The sequence below is a fragment of the Chaetomium fimeti genome (assembly GCF_033439085.1).
Source record: "Chaetomium fimeti strain CBS 168.71 chromosome Unknown B0H64scaffold_12, whole genome shotgun sequence".
NCBI lineage: Eukaryota > Fungi > Ascomycota > Sordariomycetes > Sordariales > Chaetomiaceae > Chaetomium > Chaetomium fimeti.
In genome coordinates, this window is record NW_026944340.1 from 666418 (window position 1) to 686436 (window position 20019).

The 20019-nt window shown below is 54.5% G+C and overlaps 8 protein-coding genes across 8 annotated transcripts; 5 read left to right on the forward strand and 3 right to left on the reverse strand.

Annotated features, from left to right (window-relative positions):
- The first annotated feature begins 125 nt into the window (after positions 1-125).
- Positions 126-2024, forward strand: B0H64DRAFT_56732 (putative diphthamide synthesis protein-domain-containing protein). Its single transcript, XM_062808447.1, has one exon. The coding sequence runs from the start codon at positions 190-192 to the stop codon at positions 1837-1839; it is 1650 nt and encodes a 549-aa protein (XP_062654307.1). The 5' UTR covers positions 126-189; the 3' UTR covers positions 1840-2024.
- On the reverse strand, positions 2025-3103 carry B0H64DRAFT_56731 (uncharacterized protein). Its single transcript, XM_062808446.1, has 2 exons — positions 3012-3103; positions 2025-2947 (listed from the first exon to the last, which is right to left on the reverse strand). Exons 1-2 carry the CDS (start codon positions 3016-3018, stop codon positions 2211-2213), a joined length of 744 nt encoding a protein of 247 aa, XP_062654308.1. The 5' UTR covers positions 3019-3103; the 3' UTR covers positions 2025-2210.
- Positions 3104-3329: 226 nt separating this feature from the next.
- On the reverse strand, positions 3330-5267 carry B0H64DRAFT_412165 (FAS1 domain-containing protein). Its single transcript, XM_062804902.1, has 2 exons — positions 4837-5267; positions 3330-4783 (listed from the first exon to the last, which is right to left on the reverse strand). The coding sequence occupies exons 1-2, from the start codon at positions 4972-4974 to the stop codon at positions 3713-3715; spliced, it is 1209 nt and encodes a 402-aa protein (XP_062654309.1). The 5' UTR covers positions 4975-5267; the 3' UTR covers positions 3330-3712.
- Positions 5268-5701: 434 nt separating this feature from the next.
- Positions 5702-7185, reverse strand: B0H64DRAFT_412166 (carbonic anhydrase). The gene has a single exon (XM_062804903.1). It carries the CDS (start codon positions 6976-6978, stop codon positions 6085-6087), a length of 894 nt encoding a protein of 297 aa, XP_062654310.1. The 5' UTR covers positions 6979-7185; the 3' UTR covers positions 5702-6084.
- Positions 7186-8289: 1104 nt separating this feature from the next.
- Positions 8290-10299, forward strand: B0H64DRAFT_56803 (NMT1/THI5 like-domain-containing protein). Its single transcript, XM_062808448.1, has 6 exons — positions 8290-8318; positions 8439-8483; positions 8751-8802; positions 8871-8973; positions 9026-9094; positions 9147-10299. Exons 3-6 carry the CDS (start codon positions 8768-8770, stop codon positions 9966-9968), a joined length of 1029 nt encoding a protein of 342 aa, XP_062654311.1. The 5' UTR covers positions 8290-8318; positions 8439-8483; positions 8751-8767; the 3' UTR covers positions 9969-10299.
- A 790-nt stretch (positions 10300-11089) lies between these two features.
- B0H64DRAFT_412175 (kinase-like domain-containing protein) lies at positions 11090-12721 on the forward strand. The gene has a single exon (XM_062804904.1). It carries the CDS (start codon positions 11394-11396, stop codon positions 12318-12320), a length of 927 nt encoding a protein of 308 aa, XP_062654312.1. The 5' UTR covers positions 11090-11393; the 3' UTR covers positions 12321-12721.
- Positions 12722-13358: 637 nt separating this feature from the next.
- Positions 13359-15083, forward strand: B0H64DRAFT_331640 (glycosyl hydrolase; the record flags this gene model as incomplete). Its single annotated transcript, XM_062801014.1, has 1 exon — positions 13359-15083. The coding sequence occupies one exon, from the start codon at positions 13359-13361 to the stop codon at positions 15081-15083; it is 1725 nt and encodes a 574-aa protein (XP_062654313.1).
- Positions 15084-16068: 985 nt separating this feature from the next.
- Positions 16069-18375, forward strand: B0H64DRAFT_368292 (uncharacterized protein). The gene is made up of 6 exons (XM_062801969.1): positions 16069-16422; positions 16479-16859; positions 16922-17170; positions 17230-17392; positions 17465-17790; positions 17859-18375. The coding sequence occupies exons 1-6, from the start codon at positions 16144-16146 to the stop codon at positions 18171-18173; spliced, it is 1713 nt and encodes a 570-aa protein (XP_062654314.1). The 5' UTR covers positions 16069-16143; the 3' UTR covers positions 18174-18375.
- The last annotated feature ends 1644 nt before the right edge of the window (positions 18376-20019 follow it).

Sequence of the window (20019 nt, forward strand, 5' to 3'; positions counted from 1 at the left end):
GTCTGGAGACCTGCGGCCGGATCTCACCTGCCTTGCCTCTCCCCGCCTGCTCGCCGTGCCCCTGCTGGGCCCACTGTTACCCGACGTCACCCACATCGCGGGGCAATTTGAATTCGGATGACCCCGCCAAAATTTTCGGCCGAAGCGTGCTGAGCGCCGCGCACCTCCCAAACCCCCACCAACATCACAATGGCAGCCGAACTCTCAGCGGCGCCCGTTCTTTCGACGCCGGCCGAACAGGGTTTCGAGTACGCCGTTGCAACTCCAGAAACAGACTCGCAGTTACCGCCGAGATCCGACGATGAGCTCCACGAACTTTACGAGATCGAGCGGACGGCAAGGGAAGTGCGACAGGGCGAGTGGAAGAGAGTAGCCCTGCAGTTTCCCGACCACATGTTGCGCGATGGGCCACGGGTAGTCCAAGCCTTAAATACCGAGCTCGACTCTCTACCCAAACCGGCAGATGCACCTAAGACCGCCGAGAAGATAACCATACTCGCCGACACCTCCTACAGCGCGTGCTGCGTCGATGAGATCGCAGCCGAACACGCCGATGCCGAGGTCGTGGTACACTACGGCCGCTCATGCCTCTCACCGACCTCTCGGCTCCCTGTCATCTACGTCTTCACCCACCATAACCTCGACCGAGACGAAGCCCTGGCCGCTTTCGAGAAGCAGTACCCTGACAAAGACACCGCGGCCGTCCTCATGGCCGACGTAACATACCAAGACCACGTCCCCTCCCTCGCCTACGAACTCCACGCCCGCGGGTACACGAACCTCCTCTCCACAGCCATCGTCCACGACCCAACCGGCCTCATCCCCAACCGCAAACTCGTCACCCCCCAAGCAGCAGCCGCCCCCTCCCCCATCAGCCTCTCAGCCGACGACCTCAAATCCCACTCCATCTTCCACATCTCCCAACCCCCGACCGCCCTCCTCCTCGCCCTCTCCTCGCGCGTCGCCGCCCTCCACATCCACCCGACCCCCGACTCCCCGCAAGCCCTCCACACCCCGCAATTCTCCACCCCCCGCCTCCTCGGCCGCCGCTACGCGCGCCTCCTGACCCTCGCATCGGCGGGTATCATCGGCATCCTGGTCAACACGCTATCGGTCACCAACTACCTGTCCTCGGTCGACGCCATCCGCCGGCAGATCGCGGCGGCGGGGAAGAAGAGCTACACGGTGGTGGTCGGCAAGCTCAACCCCGCGAAGCTGGCTAATTTTGCGGAGGTGGATGGGTGGGTTGTGGTCGGCTGCTGGGAGAGCGCGCTGGTGGAGGATGATGCGGGGTTTTATCGACCGGTTGTCACGCCGTTCGAGCTGGGGGTGGCGCTGGTGGGGGATGAGAAGAGGGTTTGGAGTGGGGAGTGGTGGGGGGGTATTGAGGGTGTTGCGGAGGGTGCGGGATTGGGGGAGTTGGAAGGAGAGGATAGGATGCCGGAGGGTGATGGGGTAGGGAATGGGGTTGAGGTTGGAGTTGATGAGGATGGCGATGAGGAAGAGTCGGCGCCGCCGGAGTTTGACCTGAGGACGGGGAAGTTGGTTAGTCATAGCCGGCCGATGAGGAATGGGGTTGCGAGGTTGAATGGGAAGACCAAGGACGAAGGGGGTGTTGCTGGCGCGGAGACTAAATCGAGCAGCGCGCTGACACTGCGGCCCAAGGCTGAACTAGCCACGGTTAACGGAGTCGTCAGTCCTGGGGCTGAATATCTACGAGCGCAACGGACATGGCAGGGACTGGGAAGTGATTACGCAGAGGAGGCGAGTACTGCCATTGAGGAAGGAAGGAGTGGTGTTGCGAGGGGGTATACGGTTGGGGATGAAGAAAGGAGGTAGCGATGGGAATGCGAGGGGAAACGAAATAAACAAAATACGGCTCCGAAGAGGCGGGAAGTCTCTCTCAAAACATTCGAAGTCCCCGCTGGCATTTGGCCATCGAAGGTCGCAGTTGTAGTTGCGATTATGTACTTGTCAAGCCCGTCTGATTACCGTAGTCGGTCAAACAACCCCAACAAGTCCTGTCCATCTCTTCACACCTCCGCCACACCACAACACCCCCGAAACCCAAGCACCCGAAACGCCCCCCGACCAAGGTCCCCATCCCCCACTCCCCTATCCCAATGCCTATATCACCCCTCAACCCTTCACCCCTCCCTAATTACCTACCCAAACCAACGCCCCCAACCCTCCCCGGCAACCCTCCGCCTTCAAACCCTCCCGTCACAGCCCAAGCATCCCGCACTCCCCGCCAACAAACCCCGCCGAAGAGCCGCATCGCCCACAACACGCAGGTCCCCAGCATGCCCAGAAACGCGCCCGACGCGATGGCGTGCTCGGGCGTGTCGTACATGTTGGCGGGGAAGGGCGGTGGTATTTTCTTGTGTTGGGGGATGGTATCGTCGAGGGGGTTGGGGTTGGGATCGATTTGGGAGTTGGGGTCGGGACTGGGGTCGGGGTCGGTTCTGGGGGTGATGTTGTGAGTGGTGGGGCGGTTTGTTCTTGCTGTGTTTTGGGGGTGGTTGTTGTTGTTGGTGGTGGTGGTGGTGGTGTCGTGGGTTGGGGTGATTATGACGGCATCGATGAGGATATTCCGCGGCGGGAGGACAGCGTTCAAGTTGTTCGAAAAGTGGGGTGCTGTTGTGGGTGCTGCGAGCGAGGTGTCGAAGAGCGATGAGAGAGCAATGAATCCGACGAGGACTTGTACCCAAGAAAAGAGGGGGGTTGGTCGAGAGGAGAATGGAAGGTGATGCGTGGGATGGGCCCAGGACAACGGAGCGCTTGCCATTTTTGTTGGGTTCGTTAACGACTTTTTGTGGTAGGTAGTGTTGAGGGTGAAAGCCAGATCGCTGCTGCTTGAGCAAAATAGTAGTAGATGGATGTGTGGTTTCTTTTGGGAAACGAAAGTCGTCAGCGTGGCTGGTTAATAGCGTGCGAATCGGGAGCTGTGCGCGCTGTCTTGGTCAGTGTCGGATGGAACGGTGCAAAAGCAAACTACAAGGAACACTCATTGAACATTCACTGAACACTTTATGAAGCAACCTTCCGAGGTACAGGCAAGCGGGGGTGTGTTGCCTTGACCTTCAGATGACGAGGGGTACCGAGGAGTGATGATGAGCTGACTCGGTAGATGGGCCCTACTGTAGTTCCCGAAAGGTCAGATTAGCCAAATCGTAGCCAAACTTCATCTACGATTGCAAAAAGAAGGTCGAGAGGGCGGAGAAAACCTCGTTACTCCCTGGGTTCGCATGAATAGGGGTTGAGGGTCCTAAGTGAGACGGAAACCGCAATGTCATGGTGCGACACAACTTCTCGCGCAACCGTAAGAGACCAGCCGCATGTTGAAGAGTTATTATCATGCTTACTCGCTCGTTGCTAATTTGAAGGACTCTGCATACGTGAGTCTCTCTAGCCGCGTATTGCCAGTCTTCTACCACGCGAGGACTGGGCTGCATATCCCATGTTCCCCGACAGGTGATAGACGCACAACCGCCATCCACACGGTAGATAAATGCGCAGGCTTCCAGTTTCAGGCCCACCTGTCACCATTCGACTCAGGTTGAAACAATCCATAGCGGTTACGGCCGAAAATCGCAACTGGAACATATACCGAGGAGTGGGTGAGCGAGCATGAACAATATCACGGGCGTGTGCTGCGGTACCGTTACCCAGATTCATCTCATAAAACAGACATCACAGATTACATCCAATCTCATAACCCAACCATCACAGCGCCCACCGCCAGCCCGATCCCAACGCCAGCCCCCGCGAGTCCGGTGCACCTCGGAAGCGCAACACCGGCGTTGCTCGAGCTCGGACGCTCCACGTCTCCCTCCCCCGTCCCCGCCCCATTCAGGCGACCTGTCGGCCGCGCCGCCGGACAGCTCGCCGTGCACGGCAAGTCCGAGGCAAACGGCGTGGGCTCGCCGGTACCCGTGGCGGTGGCGCCGACGGGGGTAAACACGGGCGACTGCGCGGTGGTGAGGGTGACGTCCGGGCGCGCGCCGGCCTTGTCCGGGCTGAGGACGTTGTCGATCATGTGGACCAGCCCGTTGGAGATGAGGATGTCGGCCTGGATGACCTCGGCCGAGTTGACGTAGATGAAGTTGGTGTGGCGCGTGATGGACACCTTGTTGCCCTTGTCCGCCGAGGCGAGCGAGCTCGAGTTCTTGAGCTCCCACACGTGCGAGAGCTGGCCCGGCACGATGTGGTAGCGCAGGATGCGCTTCAGCGTCTCATCGTCCATGTCGGCGAACGCGCCAGCCAGCTGCTGGAAGGCGGCGTTGCGCGGGGCGAAGATGGTCACGTCTTTCTGCTGGGCGACCTCGCTCATCAGGCCGGTGGCGTAGAGAGCGCCGACGAAGGCCGTCAAGTCGGTGTAGGCGCTGCGTGCGGTCGACTCGAGCGTCTCGGGAACGCGCATGACCGAGTCGATGACTTGGACGAGGCCATTGTCGAATGGGAGGTCTTCTGTCAGGACGGTGCCGCGGGTGGCGAACCCAGAGGTGAAAACGACCTCGCCGCCGGGCTGTTTGGTGAGAATGAGACGCTGGCCGCCCGTTACCTTGAAGTTCTCATCAGTTAATGACGTCGAAGCCCAAACCGAGTCACCCTTGATGATAGAAGGCATATCGATGATTTGCTTGAGAATGTGATATTTCAGAGTTGCCGCTACGGTACTCTCGTTGTATGTGTTCCAGTTGCCCAGTTTCATGAAGGCATTGTCGTTCGGCGCAGCAATGGTCACACCCTTGGCTAAGTTTGCAAAGATATCGGTGTGGTTCTTCCGTTGTCAGTCGCCTACAATGAGTACACGTACAGACCCAAAATGCTCACCTTAACCAGACCGCGAAATGTTGTGAGGTTTGCCTGCCCGGCAAGCGCACTCTCCAGGTCCGCAGCCCGGACGGCGGCCGGAGAGACAACAAGTGCGGAAAATGCAGCCAGCAAGGCCGTGGGAAACCCGAGTACCATTTTCCAATATCACAAACTAACTCGAATCACAAAAAAAAAAATTTAAGATGAAGAAAATGTCAAGTATTTGCGGAAGGAAGGAGTGTGAGGAGACCGCGTCGAGTGGCAGGGGAAGTTTCAAATCGGCGTGATGGTCGACATCACAGGCAGAAATCGACTTTTTGAAGAGAACTTGAAGGTTGCAAGCTGGACCCGAACCCGGGTTGCATTGTGTTGGCCATGGCGAGCCTTTTTCATCCTTCTCTGACGAGCCCCAACCAACACCAACCGACACCAACCTGTCGCCCCTGCCGTGCCTTCGATGAGACCCTGAATGGACCGAGATGAGGTGGCCGGGATGAGGCCAAGCCCAGCTCAGATTGGCTCGGGTTCCAATTTTAACCCCTGCTCCCCACACCATCTCCCCTGCAGTGCCATGAGGGCGGCTTGTCACTGAACCGTGATGCCATTGGTCTTTGGTCCTCGATTTCCGTCGGAATTTGGGAGGGCAAAAATTCCGTTCCAGGCACCGACAATTGGGGTGGTCCGGCTCGTTCGCCCCGGCCCAGCCCGTTGATGTGGTGGTTGCTAACCTCGAAAGGGCATTGCTCAGTCTCGTCAGTCACACCTTGGCAACGACCCAAGCACTCTCTGACGCAAACCAGGGAGTGAGATATGGGGCTGAACTTCTGAAGACAAAAAGAGGAAATTGGCTGAGCAATGGGGCTTGATTAAAGCTGTGTTGGATGCCACGATGCCCAACCCACTGTTCACCCTTCTCCGCCAAAAGCGATCCTGGCATTGAATTGCAACTTTGAGACGGGCAAGGCGAGCTTTGGCTGAAAAGACCGTTCTCACGTCAGCGTTGTTTGCTGGCCAAGCTCAGCTGTCCCCACTCCAGCTATTAGCTGTTCCTCGGACGGGATCAGTAAGGCCCGTTAAGGCCTATCTCGTATTGTATCAAGAATCATTGGGGAACATAAAGCTCAACCCGCCGCCTTGAATATTGGAACTACCTAGTCGTCAAGGGACCGAAACAACAATCAACACCAAACACCGCGCAGGCTAGTTCAACCCGAAACGTGGTCCAAGGTTAAGTGACATGCTTCCGCTCCTCAAACCTCCCTACCATTACTCCGTCAGGTTATAAATTTTCTGAATGTTCTTTAGAGTCCCCTCAAAATCAATCTTGAGGTCCTTCAGCAAGCCGTCCTTGAAGCCAAACACCCAGCCGTGCACGACGGGGAAGCGGTTCTCAGCGTAGGACTGCTGCACCGAGGCCGTCTTGATGACGTTGCGGGCCTGCTCCTCGACGTTGAGCTCGACCAGGCGGTTGTAGCGGGCCTCCTTGTCCTCGATGGCGTCGAGCTCCTTCTCGTGCAGGCGGTAGACGTCGCGGATGTTACGCAGCCACGGGTTCAGCAGGCCGAGGTTCTTGGCGGTCATAGCCGCCTGAACGCCGCCGCAGCCGTAGTGGCCGCACACGACGATGTGCTTGACCTTGAGGTGCTCGACCGCGTACGTGATGACGCTCATGACGTTGAGGTCCGTGTTGCACACCAGGTTGGCGATGTTGCGGTGCACGAAGGCGTGCCCGGGCTCCATGCCCGTGATCTGCTCCGCCGGGATCCGCGAGTCGCTGCACCCGATCCATAGGTAGTCCGGGCTCTGGCCCGCCGACAGCTTGACGAAGAAGTCCGGGTCGCTAGCCCGCTTCTCCTCCGCCCAGCATCGGTTGTGCTCAAACACGCGGTCGTGCGTCTCGCGCAGGTAGTTGGTAATGTCCTTCTCGGCCATTACGCGCCAGCCGTTGTTGCTCTGGTTGGAGTTGGGGTTGGGCTTAGAGTTGGGAGGTGTGTTGTTGGAGTTGGTGGTGTTGTTGTGGGCGGCGGAGGATGATGAGGAGAAAAGGCTTGAGTGCCGGGGTGTGGTTGCGAAAATCGGCGACGACGGGAATCGTTGTTGAGGGGTTGTGCATCGAGTGAGCGCCCGCAGAAGTGGTGTACTGACACGTGAGTTGACCATGGTTACCCCGTTTTCAAGTTTCTCCTTCCATCAGCTCTTGCAGGAGTGGGACAACTCAACCGGTTCATTCGGAGACAGTGAGAAGGAAACACGTAAATTTACTGGGCAAGAGCGCCGGCCCCTCAACGGTTGGGGCAGGGCGCACGATAGCAGCCCTAACCCTTCATCATCACAAGGGCAGTTTGGGAGTTGCCAATGATCGTGGTGATCTCTCTTCCCTTGAACAAGCTGCTTTCCCAGTAACCAACCAACACCTACCTAAATTTCACCGTGCTCGGTAGTGGTGGCAACATACATTGTACCCACAAACCAAAGATTAAACCACAATTTCCCTGTTATCTCCTGGCTCAATACCTCCAACTTCATTAGGCACCTCAACTTTATCGGTTTATCCTGAAAGTTGGGATTTGGAGTGTGGGGGTTTCCGAGCCTCCGGTCAAAAGCTTGGCAGTTTCTTTCTTCCCCACCAACTCAGATCGGCCGATCTTCTTTCTTGGCGCTCAATGTCCGAAACTCGGGAACGCGCTTCGTCTTGCGCATTCCCAATCAAATACCAGTGAAGTCCTTCTCGCTCTCGGCTGATTTCCAGGTTCTCAGAAGAGAAGTTTATCAGATCCTGATCCTCGCTCCCTTCACAATAATTACGAAGTCTTACCATTGAACTGTTAAGTTCTTGTATCCTCCGATACCGGCAGCTAGCCAAGCCAGGATCGCCAAACCAGCATCGACCGTCAATAACCGAAGAAGGTGAAGGCGACGGGATGGACAGAGAGACATTTGCGGGCGAGCAAAGGATGATTGCCTCGTTTCCATGTTCCATACCGACCCGGTCACTTTGGCGGTCATAAACGCTGCCTTACTGTTCCGATGCAAGGCAGGTGAAGCGGCCGAATCGAGGTTACCGATGACAATGAGGTCCGAGGTGATGCCATGATGGGCCCGCAAGTGAAGGGTTTATGCCCACAGATGTCGTGTACCTTAGTTTTTCCCAAGGACGCTAGTCAAAAGATATCCGAGCTGCTCGTCTCGTGTGTTGAAACCTCACCGGATGGGATCCCAACCTCGTCGCCGAGTGCCCCTTGCTGTCACACAATGGCGCTCACTTTTGCCTCATCCCCTCACTTCCATCATGGATGGCTTCCTTTGGTTATTGCCGCGGGGTCCCTGTCATACCACCCCTCAAGAAGGGTTGAATGCATCAGCAACCGACCTCCTATAGGTCACGAACGCAATACCTCATGCATGACCGCATCAGAGGGTGGAGCAAACATTGACAGATATTGCTGGCCTTGGACGCGGTTGCGGATGCGTGGGGGCGGGGTGCGGGTGCACTGAGCGGAGTAAGGATAATTCTAACGTTATATTAACCTCTATTCCCGCCTTCTCCTCCTTTTCCTCTCCTCGACTCCTCGCTCCACCCCTCACACTTTGCCACCAACGAAACCCAACACCAACAATCGACCCAAGCATTGTACGATGCCCTGGCAGAAGCAATGGCGCCTGTCGCAGGGAAGATATCTACAAGATCAAGGTAACTTCAGTTAATGAAGCAGCCGGGTGTTCGACAGCATGCTGTGGTCTCCCCTCTCCTCACCTCTCCCTGCGTCACAACAGGGAGAGGTGAGTTGAGGACGCCACAGCATGTTGTTGTTCTGAGAAATACCGGTCGAACTTGATCTGGATAATACCAGCGAAAGGACATGCTTCTTAGCCTCCCCACCCCCCCAAGTGCCTGGCTGGGCACACGTGAGTTGAGTACTAACTCAATGTAGCGCTTTGATCTGTCAAGATGTCGACTGATAAGATCACCTTCTTGACCAACTGGTACGCATTGGAATTGATTGACGATAGGCAGTTATACCGCATTGTGTCCACCATTAACACAGGTCCAGGCACGCTACGCCGTACCACGCTCCGCTCTACCTGGCCCAGGCCAAGGGCTATTTCAAGGATGAAGGCATCAAGGTTGCCCTGCTTGAGCCCAACGACCCTAGTGTGAGCATAAAACGACACACTTCCATACCGGCTCCAACTGACCTTTCCGTAGGATGTGACTGAGATCATTGGCACCGGAAAGGTTGACCTTGGTTTCAAAGCCATGATCCACACCCTTGCCGTACGTTCAGGGGAGATCCTTTAGGCCTGTAACTTGCTGACCCCCCAGGCAGGCCAAAGCCCGCGACTTCCCAGTCCTGTCCATTGGAAGCCTTCTCGACGAGCCCTTCACCGGCGTGGTGTACCTCAAGTCTTCGGGCATCACCACCGACTTCCGCACGCTCAAGGGCAAGCGCATCGGCTACGTTGGCGAGTTCGGCAAGATCCAGATCGACGAGCTGACCTCGCACTACGGCATGTCCCCCTCGGACTACACGGCCATCCGCTGCGGCATGAACGTGTCCAAGGCCATCATCGAGGGCAGCATCGACGCCGGCATCGGCCTCGAGAACGTCCAGATGGTCGAGCTCGAGGAGTGGCTCGTGGCCCAAGGCCGGCCCAAGACGGACGTGCAGATGTTGCGCATCGACGAGCTGGCCGAGCTGGGCTGCTGCTGCTTCTGCTCCATCCTGTACATCGGCAACGAGCAGTTCATCACCGAGAACCCGGACAAGGTGCGCGCCTTCCTGCGCGCCGTCAAGCGCGCCACCGACTTCGTCCTCACCGAGCCCGAGAAGGCCTGGGCCGAGTACGTCGACTTCAAGCCCGTCATGGGCTCGGCGCTAAACCGCAAGATCTTCGAGCGCAGCTTTGCCTACTTCTCCCGCGACCTGAAGAACGTCAAGCGCGACTGGGAGAAGGTCACCAAGTACGGCAAGCGTCTGGGCGTGCTGGATGCGTCCTTCGAGCCCAACTACACCAACGAGTTTCTCGAGTGGACGCTCGAGGCTGACTCCAAGGACCCGACTGGTGACCAGAAGAGGATGGCGGCGCTGCAGAAGGACATCGCCCAGGCTGGCGGTTTCCAGCGCCTCGAGGGCAAGGTTGGTGCTTAGCGATGGAACACGTCAGCCATGCCTTGCCTTTCCAAAGCGCATTGGGCACAAGTCTCTGTGGTTCAGAAGGCGTCTTTCGTATCCCAACTATTACCGTTCGCTAGAAATTGATACGCTCGACGACACGGACCACTCACCCCATTCCTTTTTGAGGCTCCCGCCAGCGCGATTCGCTTGGGATTGCTGGACTAGCGTAACTCTAATCAGCCAAATACATGTCGGCTGGTAGTTCAAGAATGCATGACCTTCATAATTCGTGTGTCGATGGTGTGTTGCTTCGAGGCCGTCGTTTCCAACAATGTCAAGCTGCCCGGGTGTTCGATGATTCTATGCTGTTCACAGGAAAAGCACCCTTTCTAAACTGATTATCCTTTCCCCTAGATCTCCTCCTTTTTGCCTTCCCGGGCGTGGTCCACGGCCAGGGAGCTCTTTGTCTCAACTCTTTCAGCGGGTGTCCCCGCCCACGATAAGACAGATCGGCCGTTAGCCTGCTAGGTTGTCAATGGCAGATGCCTTGTTTTCCTTCTCTCTTCCCATATTACAACCAACGCTTCGGTGTAGGGGGGAAGACCGGCGAGTTTCTCCGTTAGCAGTAACTGAGACAAAGCTTCTCGCTCTTACTCGTCCACTCTGAACGGAAATGAAGGTTCCTAGGATTGTCCTAATCGGTCTCTTCTTGCGCGGTAGACGGCCTGGCGGGCGTTATAAACGCAGGGAAGATGGATCGAAGGGCGCTGGCATCGGTGTCTGACGCTGGGTAGGCTCGGAGGTATTTGAGAGAATTTACCTGTAAGGAGCTGAAGTTCCTGCCGCAGTGAAATTTGAGCATTGCATCTTTACGCATCAGCATCAAGGACAGGCGCACGTCATACGTTGAAATATCCCGAGATCGAGGAGGTTCTGGAACCACGACGCGGAATGCTCCGTTCGAGGCATGAGGCTCTACGGCGGTTCATTCTGATTTACCATGGTGACACCGGACTGCGTGCGGGGTCGCTGCCTCGCCGGCCGGGGAACGACTTGCATTCGGCTCTGTCCAACTACGGAAGGACGGACAGCTGGCCTGCTGTTGGATGTCTTTCAGGGCTCTGGATGGATTGGCTCTGCAGATAAAACGGCAGGCTGCCCCGTCCCCTTCTCCGCTCTCACCCCCTACCTCTCAATTCCGCCCGGCCAAGACCCAAGAAGACTCAAGGTCTTGGTGACAGGCACTTTTGGAGGAAACAAGTGCAACGAAGTAAGTTGTGACTTGCATCAATACTTCCATCCGAAACCGGGATAGAGGCTGACGGGATCTTCGTCACTGCTTCCAGGCCGAATCGCGTATGTTCTGACCGGCCAACGGAAGTTGCGTGTATCAGCAAGATCGGGCGGCGGCAATCCACAATATTTGTCTAGGTTTTTTTCACGCGTCCGAGATCTATAATGGTAAATGTACGGCAATCAGCGCAACGGAAGCTTTTCAATCCCTTCCGCGGGACAGTTTACCTTAATCGCGGCGGATATGGCCACATATTTCGACTCGCCGACACCGGGATTGTCGTGAAGATTGCACACCGCATCGTCAACAGCACCGCAAGCGAAGAGGCTAGGGCGGCTGAAAACCAAGAAATATTACGACGGGAGCGAACGTTATACGAAGCACTCGCCAACAACCCCCCGCACCCGAACGTCGTCCAGTATTTTTTATCTACGGATATCGCCATTTTCATGAAGTTTGAGCCTGACAATCTAGAGAGGCGACTTAGCCGTCGATTCGCCGCTCCCATTCCGGAGGAACGGCAATTCCGCTGGATCAAGGAAATCGCAAGCGCTACGTCGTGGCTAGAAAGTATTGACTACTTCCACGGCGACCTGCGACCAGAAAATATTCTGTTGGACGAAACTGAGCACGTCAAGATTTGCGACTTTGGGCGGGCTCAAATGCGGGGGCGCAAGGTTGAAGTAGCAACATACCCTTTCTATCGCCCGGGTAGGAATGTAGTCGCCGGCCCCTCGCACGAACAATTCGCCATCGGCTCCTGCATTTACACAATCCGGACTGGAGAGGTGCCGTATGGCCAGTGGGAGACCCCTGAGGGGTTCAAGAATATGTATGCGGCCCTCGTCCGGGGGAAGTTCCCACCAACTGGAGATGACGCCGTCCTTGGCCATGTCGTCTCGTCTTGCTGGCACTCAAACTACGAGAGTATGGAAGACGTGGAAGTAGCTATCGAACTGGCTGTTGGTATGATGTGCGAGGAAGGTAGTGCTGTTTGTTTGTCTCTGGAGGAGCAGGACCTCTGTGTAAGGAAATGTCAGGAATTTCTCGTCCAGCAAGTGCAAAGCCACAAGAACAACGAGACGGTGTGAATGAAATCATTTGTGGGTTCTCCCACAAGGTTTGTGTCGTGTTGATAAATAAGCGTGTTCTGCTGGAATCTTTCCATCTCTCCCGTCGTTTTCTTTCGCCGCTTCAGTGTACATAGGTAGGTACCTATCTACCTCCATGTCGGTACATACCTCCCTACCTACCTACCTAGGTACCATACCTACCTAGGTGCCTAGGCACATAGGTACGGATATAATAGGGACAATAATACCCTAGTCTACGAACGCCTCGCCAGGAACGAGCGTACCTAACTGAATGCCCTACCCTACTCGGCTGCGATATTCGGCAGTGCACGCTGCTGGGTAGCCTGTTGGGTGGGCCAGCCCAGGCGAGGAGAATCCCCGTCCGAAAAGGGGAGGATGGGCCGGCGGTGTGTCTCGACCCTTCCAAGATTGCGTGCGTGAGGTAAGCCCGCGGCGGCTTGGCGGTTAAATGATCAACCGCTACGGGTACCACGCCCCCTTTTACTGGTTACTTCGGGCCGATGTTATTTGGATGTACGGAATACTCCGCGCACTACTTCGTACGAAGGACACCCAGATCATTTTCAGCTGGATATAATCTATATGCAGGCACCGTGCATACCCGTCTCTTTCGGCCCCCAAATTGCCCGAACTGCGTGTAAAACCCGGATGGCTGGAATCGGGGCACCCGGCGGTTCAGTTTGCGTTCCCAAAGCATCCCATCCAGCTCCAGGATAGAGAAAACACCCAATTCAGCCTCTTCGAAAACCTCACCGAGGCCAATCACCGGAGAGATCCACATGGCGTGGTTCGGTTGCCAGTAACTGTTGCATCCAACAAACATGCACTCCGCTGTCCGGGCGGGGTAACTAGGTAGGTATAGGTAAGCCTGGGTTGTTCTTGATGACGTTGATCATTCGTTGACGACTGAAATCCAGTCCTTAAGTAGGTAGGTCTACCCGCGGTGGACGGGAATTCCAAGTTTACCGTCACGCCAGCATCCTGTACGCGAACACCCACAGACCACGGCACCACATCCCAATGCTGCTTCTCAATATGAAAACCACCGCTTTCATATCAGCAGCCTTCGCAACGGCCGTATGTGCTCAGAATGCCACCACCTTTATCAACCCAGCGGTGCCAACGGGGCAACCCATCCCAGGGAACTACTCCGGGGGCTTGCGACCCCAAGTCCACTTCTCCCCGCCGCAGTTCTTCATGAATGACCCCAACGGCATGTTCGTCGATGCCAACGGCACCTACCATCTCTACTACCAGTACAATCCTACGGGTCTCGGGGCCGGAAACCAACACTGGGGCCATGCGACGAGCCGCGATCTCTACCATTGGGAGAACCAGCAGATCGCCCTCTTCCCGCCAGAGGAGAGCGTCTTTGTGTTTTCCGGGAGCGCCGTGGTCGACGTGAACAACACGTCAGGTTTCTTCCCGGACCAGACCAACGGCGTGGTCGCCATTTTCACCCTCGCTCGCTACTATCCCAACGCCGCCGGCCCTCAAACGCAGAACATCGCTTACTCGCACGACGGCGGGTATACATTTCAACTGTATGACGACAATCCCGTGATAGACAGCACAAGCATCCATTTTCGGGATCCCAAGGTCATCTGGTATGAGGATCATTGGGTCGCCGTCATCGCCTATTCGCAGGAGTTTGCCGTCGGCATCTTCACCTCGCCCGACCTGAAGGACTGGACTTTTGCATCCAACTTTTCCTACCACGGTCTGCTCGGGACCCAGTACGAGTGCCCCAATCTCGTGAAACTCCCAGTCAGGGATAGCGAGGGCGCGGTGACGAGCGAGGCCTATGTGATGACGCTCTCTGTACAGCCTGGCGCCCCGCTGGGTGGTTCCATAACCGAGTATTTCCCCGGCGACTTCAACGGCACTCACTTCATCCCCTTCGACTCGGCGACCAGGCTCACCGACTTCGGCAAGGATAACTACGCCGCCCAGTACTTCTACGGCGTGCCCGACGGCGAGGATGCCATCAGCATCGGCTGGGCGTCCAACTGGCAATACACGCAGCAGGTACCGACGGGCAACCTGGAAGGTTGGCGGAGCGCCATGACGGCCCCGCGTGCCAACTACCTGCAGAAGGCGGACCGCATCGGCCTGACCATGATGAACAAGCTCGTAGACCCGGCGCCGGTGCTAGACGAGCCCCTCGAAACCACAAGCTTCGGCAACTCCTCGCTCTCGCTCGACTTCTCCGACGTCGCCTCCAACGCGCTGTACATCGAGGCCAACGTGACGGGCATCAACACAACGCTCGTCACCGGCAGCACCACGCTAAACCTCACCTTCACATCCCCTGCGTCGGGCGAGTCGCTGCGCTCCGGCTTCTTCTTCGGCGGCGACACGCCCTTCTGGATCGACCGCGGCCTGGTGCGCGGCTTCGACAACATCTTCTTCACCGACAAGTTCAGCGCGGCCAACGTGTACGACGGCGGCGACGGCACCCTCGCCTCCTGGCGCATGCAGGCCCTCTTCGACCGCTCCATCTGCGAGTGGTTCCTCGACGGCGGCGTCCAGGCCGCCACCGTGCTCTTCTACCCCACCCAGCCGCTGACCACCCTGTCTCTGGGGTCGCAGGCTCTGCCCCCCGGGGCTACCGTGAACGTTGCCATCTGGTCGCTGAAGAGCGCCTGGGCGCCGTATGCGAATGAGCAGGGGACTGTTGTGGGTAATGTCTCGTCGTCTGGGGAGGGCGCCGCCGGTTCTAGGAGGGACATGATTTATGAGGGCTCTTTTAGCAGCTAAAACGGCGGTTTCAACACCCTAAATTCGATACCGCGATTTTCCCTTCCTTTCTCCGGAACTGAGCAGTTGCCACCTTGGCCTGAGACGGGCTGAGTGAAGCTGATCGCGGGGGTCACTATTCTGCTGGGCTATCTCGGCGATGGCGGTGCGACGGCCTGATTTTGGGATCTCACACCACCGCCACCTAACAGCGCTTTCCTTGACTCCGACGAGGGGAGAATTCTTGTTTGCATGTCGATAAACCATAGTACATAATAGCCAAGTAATCTTCAACATGGTCGGAGCACTCTCTCACAGAACCGAGGCGATCAGAACGACGCCAGCGTTGGGTCCCTGGCTCGGACCCTGGCTGGGAGGCCCGCAATAACACTGGTGCTGATAGGTTCAGGAATAACTGCTACGCGGTTGTGAGTGCGGTGGTGAGGAGTTTGACATGTCAGGGGCGGCTAATGGTCTAGGCCCTGCGAGGAATCACACATGTCTTTCCGGTCGAGATGCAATAAGAGCCCGGCCAGACCTGAAATCCAATAGTGAAAAAAAGAATTGTTCGGTGTACTTCGTCCATACTAAATGTAGACTAGGACTCCTGAATATGGGCCCAATCTAGAGCACCGTGGGAGCTTAATTTACCTCGGTACAGATGTACCTCTGTCCTGACCTCCGCCTCGCCAAGAGCCCGAATGCAGTGCGCGTTAGCCGCCAGCAAATCGAGCTGTCGATCGTGCTGTGCTGTCTTGGTACCCCAGTAGTGTGTCTCAGCCGACGAGAGCTGAAAGCCCAAGCGAGCGTTGATCTGTGGTGAATGCGCCAACGGGACGATCAATTGCTGCTCGGCACTCATGATCGCCACTCGTTTGCTATTGGCCCTGGGGGGTTGTATAAGTGGATTCGAGGCGCATGTGCGGATGATGTGGTTACTTATACGTTTATACACCGTCTCGCAGTGCAGACTCACGAACCTAACTACCAGTTACTCAGCCTTCGCCGACAACACAGCTGCGGCCTCTCGTGAGCACGAGCAAGATTCAACCATCACTTTTCAGCCATTTCGTTGGTCAATATGGTGTTCTCGAGCCCAGCGTGGGTGCCGGATATCCCATGGGAAATTCCAGACTCGATTCCTCTGGGCCAGGCCACCCTGGCAGGATTGAACGGCGACTCTGAGAAAAGTGCTACCGATGTATTGCTTGTCGACCCCATATCAGGCAAGTCCTACTCTCGAGCGGATCTGAAGCAAAGAGTCGAGTGGTTGGCCGGAGGCGTGGCCAAGGAACTCGGGTGGTCCACCAACGAGGGCTCACCCTGGGACAAGGTGGTGGCCATCTACAGTCTCAACACGGTCCGTACTTATCTCATCTACCGTTTGATGGCCGGTTAGCGCTGATGTCAGGCCAGATCGACTTCTTCGCACTCAGCTGGGCTATCCACCGTCTCAACGGAATCTGCTTGCTACTTAACCCTACCAGCTCTGTGGGCGAGATGATATCGCACATGACAGCGGCAAAGTGCGGCGTTATTTTCACGTGCGAAACACTGGTATCCACCTCGGTCGAAGTTGCGACTCGCCTGTCTATTGCACAGTCTAGGATATTCACGCTCCCTCTACCGGATGGATTTCTCAAGAACCCCGAGCCAACCGACGGATTCAAGAGCCTGGAAGATCTGGTCGCTTTGGGTCTTCAGGTGCAGCCACCCGAGCCGCTCGTATGGAGGAAGGGTCAAGCCAAGGAGCAAGTTGCGTATTTATGCTCAACGAGTGGCACTTCCGGGAAGCAGGTACGTGCATGTATGCCCATGAATGATAAGCTCGTACGCTAACCACATACCTGCCGGGGAAGAAACTGGCCATGATCACGCACTATAGCCTCACAATTAATACATTACAGATGTCGGCGCACGAGAACGTGCAGGGGGAGTCCTGGCATCCACACGCCGTTTCCGGCGTACTCCCATTCACTCATGTTTATGGTCTTTTCATCGGCCACGTCGCAGCCTGGCGCGGCGAGACACTCATTGTCCTGCCACGATTCGACATGCAGCTCATGCTGCAGTCGGTTCAGCAGTATCGCATTGCACGGCTCTACCTTGTGCGTCTTGCCATTCCCACGACTTGGGATAGTCGCTAATGCAAAGGATTCCATTCTAGGTGCCGCCAATCGTTGTTGCGTTGACGAACAATCCGTTTTTATTCGAGATGTTCGATTTGTCCTCGGTAACAAGCATTGCCAATGGCGCGTCCGGGCTTGACCGAAGCCTGGCGGACAAGGTGTACGCCCAGCTCCCCAACTGTAAGGTCCTGCCTGGATATGGTAAGTACCTCATCACCGCCTCTCCCGCTTGCACCCAAGTGACTCAACACTGACTCGGCTCCGGTGAAACAGGGCTAACAGAGACTGCCGTCTTGACGAACCTTACCGGCGCGCACGACACGTGGGCGGGGTCGTCTGGTTCCCTTTTACCCCTGACAGAAGCTCGGCTCGTCGGCCCTGACGGTGAAGAGATTGAGTCGCTAGACAAGCCGGGAGAGATTCTCTTCTCAGCGCCTAATCTGTTCATAGGATACCTCGGAAACCCCGAGGCGACCAAGGCCGCGTTCGATGAACGCGGCTGGTTACGGACTGGCGACATCGGCATGTTCAAGAAGAGCCCTAATGGTACCGAGCATCTCTTTGTCCTGGATCGAATCAAGGATATGATCAAGGTCAAGGTGAGTGGTCTCCAAGGATGGCTCCCTTGTTGGTGCAGAGCGGATACTGATCATCAATCCAACATCAGGGACTTCAAGTCGTTCCTGTTGATATCGAAGTTGTGTTGCGCGAGCATCCAGCCGTCGCCGATGTCGCTGTGATTGGTGTGCCTGATGAAAATGCTGGGGAGCGGGCCAAAGCTTTCGTGGTCCGCTCTCAGTCGGGAAGGGACGAGCACGACGAAGAGGATCTCCGGGAGATGATTGATGATTACGTGCAGGAGCGTTTGGACGAGACTCACTGGCTGCACGATCGCATCATGTTTGTGGAGGCGCTTCCCAAGAGCGCGAGTGGCAAGGTCTTGAAGAGAGAGCTCAGGGCTCTGGCTGCAGAGTGGAACTGAGTTCCGGGTGGGACGGCGAAAATGGGCTGCTTGGTATGATTTATCATCTGGTGGGTGGTTGAGGATGAGGATAATTAGCGGGCAAATTTCGGTAGGTACTAAGACGTTAATCTGTACTTTGGTTCAGGTTTGTTCTCTCCCTTCGCTCTCTGCGCGATTTGAGGTAATCATTAGGTACCTACAGTACCTACCATAGCGCGCCGGGGGGGGGTTGCAAAATGATCACTGTGACTGTCCTGGGGCTCCAAAATGATCCGGACCTATGACTGATCTCTGACAGACGTCATTTGAAAATGGTTTCCGTCCGAAATGATCATAGAGCCCAGAGACGATTTTCTTCCAAGATAATTTTAGTATTAAAAAACCAACTTATAGCTAAATCCATTTTATAAGCCCTTTTTTCAATTAAAAAATTTAAATATTAATTTTCTAGTATTTAATTATTTATTTAATTATTTATTTACTTATTGAATTTTACGAATTTTATAAACTTTATGAATTTTATAAATTTTCGAATTTTACGAATTTTACGAATTTTACAAATTTTACAAATCTTACAATTTACAGCTTACAATTTACACTTTACAAATTTACAGTTTACAAATTTTCACTTTACAAATTTACAGTTTACAAATTTACAATTATAAGACTTACGAAAAAATAGAGCACCTTCGAGGACTCGAACACAGAGCCTTTTAAAAGTAAACTCCAGATTAAACAGCTATACTCAATACTTCTTAAGATAAAAATAGCAATATTTACCACCTATATTTGCTACCCTCTCTCTAATTTTAATTAATTAATTTATAGGTTAGTTTTCGTTTATAAGGTGCTGGCCCTATGGCAACTGCAGATAGGCGTACAATATTCTATTCTGAAAGCTTAAGGAGGGAAAAGCTATTTTACAGGGCCCTATACGGGAATTCCTTTTTGTATGACCTACCAGCACGTAATCTGGGTGGGCCCGGTACGGTTCCGCTCCGGAGCTGCGCCGGACACAGAGCGGTCAGGACAAAGCTCCTAACTTCCCACTAGCCGGGTATAGCCCGGCCCTTAATATACCCCCCTCCTCCGCCGCTTCCGGGAAGCTGTTATATATACTGGCTCCGGGCTGTATATATACTGGGTATAGGTAGGCTTCCTACTATATAACTTATATATATATACCTTCCTATTATTTACTATAAATTACTATATTATACCCTCTCTACTATATATCTTCCTCCTATAAGCCTATACTATATTATCTGCCTATATTTCCTAGGTAACCCTGCCCTATATATAGGTCTATAAATTTTTCTTTCCCTCTCTCCTCTATTCTACTTCCTCTTCTCTTCTTTTCCTTATACTATAGTTAACCTTTCTATATTAGCTCTTTTCCTTTTAGAATATCTTAACCTCTTCTTTTATATATATCCTACTTACCTATCTCTCCCTCTTTATAAATAGTATAAAACCGTATAGAATATCAACTATAGTCGGCTCTATAGGTAGTAGTAGTAGTAGTTACTATTTTAGTAGCGATCCTAGTAAGGACTATAATATAAGTAAGCCCCTTTTATATCTACTATAGAAACTAATATAAGCGGTATAGAAAGATAAATATATAAATACCTTACTTAGTAGCTTTGCTATAGAGGGTAACTCCTCCGATAAGAAATTTAACCTATTCTCTAAGGAATATCAATACTATATACTATATATTAGTAAGCTCCTAAATGGGAAGCCTACTATATATACTATTAATATCTATAGATCCTATAAGGAGTATTATTCTATTTATTTAGCCTATATTTAGGATATATAGCTATAGGCGAATAATCCCTATCTATATACTGGCTTTAAG